This window comes from Cryptomeria japonica, chromosome 1 (genome assembly GCF_030272615.1).
Source record: "Cryptomeria japonica chromosome 1, Sugi_1.0, whole genome shotgun sequence".
NCBI classification, from domain to species: Eukaryota; Viridiplantae; Streptophyta; class Pinopsida; order Cupressales; family Cupressaceae; genus Cryptomeria; species Cryptomeria japonica.
In genome coordinates this window covers 224,829,915-224,836,730 of record NC_081405.1, presented here as the reverse complement: position 1 = coordinate 224,836,730, position 6,816 = coordinate 224,829,915, and the positions used below count along the sequence as shown (strand labels likewise).

General features: G+C 32.1%; 1 protein-coding gene across 1 annotated transcript; it reads right to left on the bottom strand.

Annotated features, from left to right (window-relative positions):
- Positions 1-2,176: 2,176 nt before the first annotated feature.
- Positions 2,177-3,352, bottom strand: LOC131049443 (ankyrin repeat-containing protein ITN1-like). The gene is made up of 2 exons (XM_059209256.1): positions 3,266-3,352; positions 2,177-3,013 (listed from the first exon to the last, which is right to left on the bottom strand). The coding sequence occupies exons 1-2, from the start codon at positions 3,350-3,352 to the stop codon at positions 2,177-2,179; spliced, it is 924 nt and encodes a 307-aa protein (XP_059065239.1).
- Between the last annotated feature and the right edge of the window lie 3,464 nt (positions 3,353-6,816).

Sequence of the window (6,816 nt, the reverse complement as noted above, 5' to 3'; positions counted from 1 at the left end):
ATGGTGATGTTTTGGGGAAAATGCATTTCATTCGTAAATCACCTCAAAGATTTTCTAGATCTGAATCTTAGAGATGTTAATGGAAAACCTAACACTTGTACCTCTCCTATGGTTTCTAATGAGAATGAAGAACAAGCTAATTCTCCTATCAATGATCTCTCTAATTGAGAGCAAGCATTGAAGAGAAGCATAGAATATTGGAATTCAATCTGTGCACAAATAGAAAGAATAAAAAAAAATAAAAGCAAATGTTTGTTACAGAAGGAAAAGCAGTGTCTTCGAAGTGAAGACATGTTAACTTTACCAAATCTACAATCGGTTCAAAATAAATAAAGAAAATGAATAAAGCCAATTTTACAAACAAGTTGTAATTAATATAATAGAAAATTGAACTTAAAGCAAAAGGCACCCATGATAATTGTATTTTTTAAATTTTCTATTCAATCTTTAAAAAAAATTAGACTCTATAAGTATATATTCAAAATTATATATTAGATTAAATATTTAGAATATATTTATTTTGTTTAATAGATGAATATTTTATTTTATTTAAATAGTTATTTCTATAAATTATAAATAAATAAAATAAGATAAAAACTTAAGTTTTTAATGTATCTAATAAAAAGATTAAAATGTTTTAAAATGCAATAAAATAATTTCATAGATATGAAATAAATTCAAATTAGTATATTTCTTATTTTTTAAGATAGATGCTTTTAAAACCTTTATTTTAGTTGTTTTTTTATTATAAGAACTATTTTTCTTTATGAATTTGATTTTATAATGTATGGACACAAACAATTGTATAGATAAGAAATAAGTCTTATTATTTGAAACATTTGTTTAAGAGGTATTTTGATTTCCATTTATAAGATAAATTCCTACTTTTATTTATATATTAATATTTTAAAATTATGTAATAATAGAAAATTAAATAGTTAAGACATAAAATAATTAAATTAATATATTTTTTTTCTAGTTTTCAAAATAAAATAGTTCTACTAATCTATTTTATTTTATTTTTCAAATTTTTAGTATTATTTTAAAAATAATATGTTTATTGTTAACCATTAAGAATATCATATGTTAATAAATATGAAATTAAATGAAAAGGTGTTGGTTAATATATACTACAATCTACTCTTTTCAACCATTATAATTATAATTGCTAACATATTAAATGTATACTAGTTTATTTTTCTAGATTCGATTGTGTGTATTTTTTTCCATCATTCGAATCCAAAAAAATAAACTAGTATACAATATGGATTGTGGAAATCGCTTAGCTTTAATATTAAATGTAGTCACATATGTTAGACATGTTTGTTCTCTAGCAGTGTTTCCTATTTCAAGTAGTATTAAAAATATGTTTTGTAAATAAATGAAATCAATATATGAATGGTTGTTAAATATATAATTGTTTTCAAACCTTAAAAATATGAACAATATTATTGATAAATATGATGATATAATTTAATTTAAAATTAATATCTATAATATTAGAAATAAATTAGATTACAATAGTACACTTCTCAAAAATCAATGACCCTAAAAATAGAAAGTGCCACCAGTTAAATAGATATATTAAAATGAATTTAGTGATGATAGCATGAGAAGGTCACATTCAAATTATAATGATTGAGGGAGATGGATGAATAGTGGTGTGAGCCTTTTTATTTTTTAAAGTAAATTATGGTTATATTAAATTAATATTATTTAAAAATATAAACAACAAATATTTTTGTTTCTTATTCATATCATTCATAAACTTTTATAATTCATTTGACTTATAAAAACATAGAAATCGTTTATTTATTTATGTAAAAATATATTTAAAAAAAAACACAAGAACAAATAAAAAAATAATAGAATGTATTCAAAATATAAATAAAAAAATAAAATGTACAATTAAATATAAAATACAATTATAGTCAAAATAATCTTTATTACTTTTATGAACTGACAAATTGGGAGCCTCCTCCCCAACACAAACCACCCAACAATAACATCTAAGTTTAACAATATGCCATTATCAACTAAATAAATATATAATTCCTATAAGGAAAATAGCAGCCCGACATGGGGGCCATTGAGCAATGAAGGCTAGAGCGATAGCTAAACATGGTTGAAGCAGCACGAGGAAGATGAGTTGGAGTTGTTGGACCTATCATCACCTTTATGTGATTTGAACTTGCAATGTCCAGTCATCAAATCCTCCGAAACATCCTGACCTGAAACGCGAAAGGTTGAGAAGCCCACAGCGTTCTGCTGCACACCATACCTTTTCAACAATATCATCGAAAAACCAAGATACACCAACCAGGCGATCGAATCTGGCCTGCGTCACAATATAGTGTAGCGTTTGATGGATAAATCCGAGAACAATACACAAACAAATGAACATGAGACTTCCCAAAACCACCCAAGAGAAGGTCATAACCTTACGTGCCAGCATCGCGTACACTGCACACATAAAACCAGAAGCGCTAAAGCCAAAGCTAAGGCAAACCACCATAGCGTTGACATTCATGAACAGCCTCTTGTTCTTTGTGTTAAGGTCTGCGCTCAGCTCCCACATTGTACAAACGAAGAGGGATAGAAAGAAGGCTATGCAGTCGAAAATAATGAAGAGCTTAAATGAAACGAGGGATACAAGAAGAGGGCTCCCTTGATCATGCTGTACATCGCTAGGGCTCTCCGAATTGAAACCGCCTGGGACGGTGAAGAGAGCAGCACATGTCATGGCGGCCAACAGCGCTGCCACCACTAGTTCTGCATCGCGTCTCGCTTCATAGGCTTTGTTTGACATTGCATTATTGTACTTTATATGGCTCACTTGTGGTGCACAGTACATGAATCGTCTAGGCCCCGGTCTAGAACCTCGCAGCCTTCTTATAGTCCTGAAAGATTCGTGGTACTCCGTGACATTTCTTGCAATTTCAAATGGTGTCTTATCCTCATTGTTCAGCGCCAGCTTGTCCACCCCAGGTACTTTCAGCAACAAGTTCACCATCTACACCCAAAAGCAAGCAAAAAGAAAACGATTAGCTGCCAAAGTATCTGTCAAGGTTGGCTCACCAAGAACCTTTCAACACGAATGTATAAGTAAAGGTTTGAAACAGAGAGTAGTGAGCATCAACAAGCTTTGGTGGCCGGGCCCACAGGTCCCTTAAAACCCCATTCTATGATGGTGCAGTTTTGAAACCAGATTAAACGCATCCAAAAATTTTGTATTTGAAAGCTGTGTGTTGATGGTTCCTCAAACCCATTCTGTAGACGTCTTTTTCTCCATTATGGTCCACTGTTCCTGGTTTGTATAGATCCTATCATATGCTTTGGGGAATTCCTCCATGTTCAAGTTAATTACACGTTTGACTCACATTTTTGATACCTAGCAAAATCTAATAAAAATGGTTGGTACTAGAAAAATATCGTCAACCATACACGAAATCGCATACCATACATACTAGCCATCACGGCGGAATAAACGGAAACGTTTGTAAGTTGTCACTCAGAACAGCTGTTGCGTTTGACGGATGGGAGGATCTTGCGCTTGAAATCTTTGCCCCAGCCATCACGAACGAAATAACTGGATTTGTCAGTACTTAGTCGAGCACCTGTAGTTTAATTTTAAATTTTTTAACTTTTCAAATGTATTTATTTTAAAAGTTTTATGCGACACGATTCTTTTATTTTGATTTCAAATTTTAATCCTCTGATATGATATTGCTTAATATTAATTTTTTCAATGTTTTTATAATTTATTTTATATATCATAAACAAATTTAAATATATCTTATATTATATTATAATCTATTATGAATAATATTAAATATTTTTAATTTTGTTTCTTGTTCAATTGTATTTTTAAAAAATAGAAAAATTAGAGTTTGATAGTAGATAAATAAAACAATTTTCAATATAACTTGAAATGAAAAAAGACTCATTGGCTCTTATATATATGATAGTAGAGTTTGATAGTAGAGTTTGATAATATGATGATGAAATAAGACTCATTGGCTCTTATATATATGATACTCATGCCTAGGATATCACTTAGGCTAGTTGAATAGAACGATATATCCCTACGCTAGCCTTACCAGCTAATAACAATATACTAATGATAATATGACTTAATTAAGAGTTAGTAGCTACAACGTGAATACTCATAATTCTAAGTATACTCTACAGTTAAGAGGATAACAACCCTAACTAGAAACAACATGAGGAGAAGTAATAACATGTTAATGGTGAGAAATTTATATGATGGCCATCATATGAAATTATCCATGAGCATAAAATATACCAAAGAAAATACAAAGAGAAAATGACCAAAAAATCACACTACAAATAATTGTCTAGGCCCCGGTCTAGAACCTCACTTGCTTTCTTGTACTTTATATGGCTCACTTGTGGTGCACAGTACATGAATCGTCTAGGCCCCGGTCTAGAACCTCACTTGCTTTCTTGTACTTTATATGGCTCACTTGTGGTGCACAGTACATGAATCGTTTAATTTTAAATTTTTTAACTTTTCAAATGTATTTATTTTAAAAGTTTTATGCGACACGATTCTTTTATTTTTATTTCAAATTTTAAGCCTCTGATATGATATTGCTTAATATTAATTTTTTCAATGTTTTTATAATTTATTTTATATATCATAAACAAATTTAAATATATCTTATATTATATTATAATCTATTATGAATAATATTAAATATTTTTAATTTTGTTTCTTGTTCAATTGTATTTTTAAAAAATAGAAAAATTAGAGTTTGATAGTAGATAAATAAAACAATTTTCAATATAACTTGAAATGAAAAAATAAAAGTAAATAAAAATAAATAACAAGAATAAAAAATAAAAATAAAATAATTCTAAATTAAAATAGAATAAATATTACATAATAAATTAATAATAATAGCAAATAAAATAACTTTTTTAGTAAAATCTAATAATTTTTAACAAATAAAATAAAATAACTCTTAGATAACAAATTAATTGTAGCATACAAAATAACATTTCTAATAAAATGAGATAATTCTTGAACAAATAAAATAACTTTAAGTATTAATATAGTTTTCCACACTATATTTTCACATAGGGGGAAATGAGCTCTGCTAGGGTTTGAGGTTGTGTGTTACGTCTTCCTTGTTTCAGGCCGCATTTACTGGGGGATTTTTGTGTTTATCATGGCTCCGACCAATTTTAGCTCAATAGTTGATGTTGGTGTTGGAATTGCTACTACAGACCCTCATGGCACCCCCAAACAAACGCCCTCGCAAATTTGTTTTGACAGTGTTTCACGAGGTATGCCCTCGCCCGATGTTGTACTTCCTGTTCAGGATTTTGATAATGCTTGTGATTGGCTTGAAAAATGTACTTTCATAGGATATTTTGTGGGTAGGATCCCTCTTGAAAGCATGCTTCGTGATTGGCTCCCCAAAGCCTGGTCTCCTCATGGAGTTCGGCTTGATGGCATCCAAAGCCTCACGAAAGGTTTTGTTTTGTTCCACTTTTCAAACCCTTCTCGTTAGGTCTTCCCTCCTCATTTTTCAGCAATGGTCTCACAACTTTTTCAGTCTCAGATGACAATAAATTGCGAGTTCCAGTCTGGTTTGAGTTCCCTGGTCTTCCTTTGCCTTGTTGGTCTTTCATGCAAACCATTGCTCAGTCTGTTGGAAAATTAGTTTTCCTTGAGCCAGACTACTTTCTCAATGCTCACCCTCAAAAGAGGGTGTGCGTTGAGGTTGACCTTTATCACAACATGAAAGAAATTATTGATATCCAAGTGGGAGGCAACACCTTCACTGAGAAGGTACTTTATTTGAACCTACCCAACACTTGTTATCGATGCCAGTCGATGGAACACAAGATCAAGGATTATCCCTTGGCTAGTTTGAAAATAAAACCCCCTGTTAAGGAGTCTGGCTCTCAACCTATGGAGGGAGCTAAGAAGGATGAATGTACCACTATTGTTCGTAAATGTAAAAACTCTGCCACTTTGGCCCAAAAGACTCCCGTCGGTTCCAATTCTCAACTGACAATGGATCCTCCTTCATAACCTCCATCTTCCCAACTGGTTTCTACTTCAGTTTCAAACCCTGATGAGCAGGGGAAGGCCTATTCTGAGGGTGTTGCTCGTCGTCCTTGCATGCGCACTCCTTAGGTTGTGTTTGCGATTTCTACTCCACATTCTCTACGCCACTCTCATAGCCCTTTTGGGTGTGCTGAGATTGCAGATGGTGGTTCAGAAAAACATCGATTTATATCTAGTGGGGACCCAAATGTTTTGTGTAATAGCTTCTCCTCTCTTAGGGATGAGGAAGATATGTTGCCTTTATCATGAATTACATCTCATGGAATGTTTGAGGTCTCATAGACCTCTCCAAAAAATATTTTGTTCGAGATGTTCGTCAACGTGTTGTAGGCCTGGATGTTCTTTGCCTCCAGGAAGTCAAAATTTTAGGTTTCATGCTCAATGTTGTATGTTGTGTTATTTGGCTAGATAGCCTTGTTTTTGCCTCCCAGCATGAAGTTGGTTGAGGTGGAGTTGTTACTCTCATCTCACCTCAGTGGTGCTTTGTAGTCATCTCTCATGGCTTTAATCCCATGCAGTGCACCATCTGGGTTTTTCTATTAGTTGATAATCATCCTATTTGGATCATTAATGTTTATGCTCCCAATGATTTGGTTGATAGATCATACCTCTAGCAATGGATTACGGACAATCTGCCACCTGCCACTTCGGTCATGTGTGGGGACTTCAATATGGTTGAGGTGGCATCTGATAAGGATAGATTTTCTCCTTTC

Coding starts and splice junctions, on each gene's coding strand:
- LOC131049443 (XM_059209256.1), bottom strand. CDS start 3,352: ATGGAGGAATTCCCCAAAGCATATGATAGGATCTATACAAACCAGGAA. Junction 3,014..3,265: donor AAAAGACGTCTACAGAATGG/GTTTGAGGAACC, acceptor TTTTGGGTGTAG/ATGGTGAACTTGTTGCTGAA.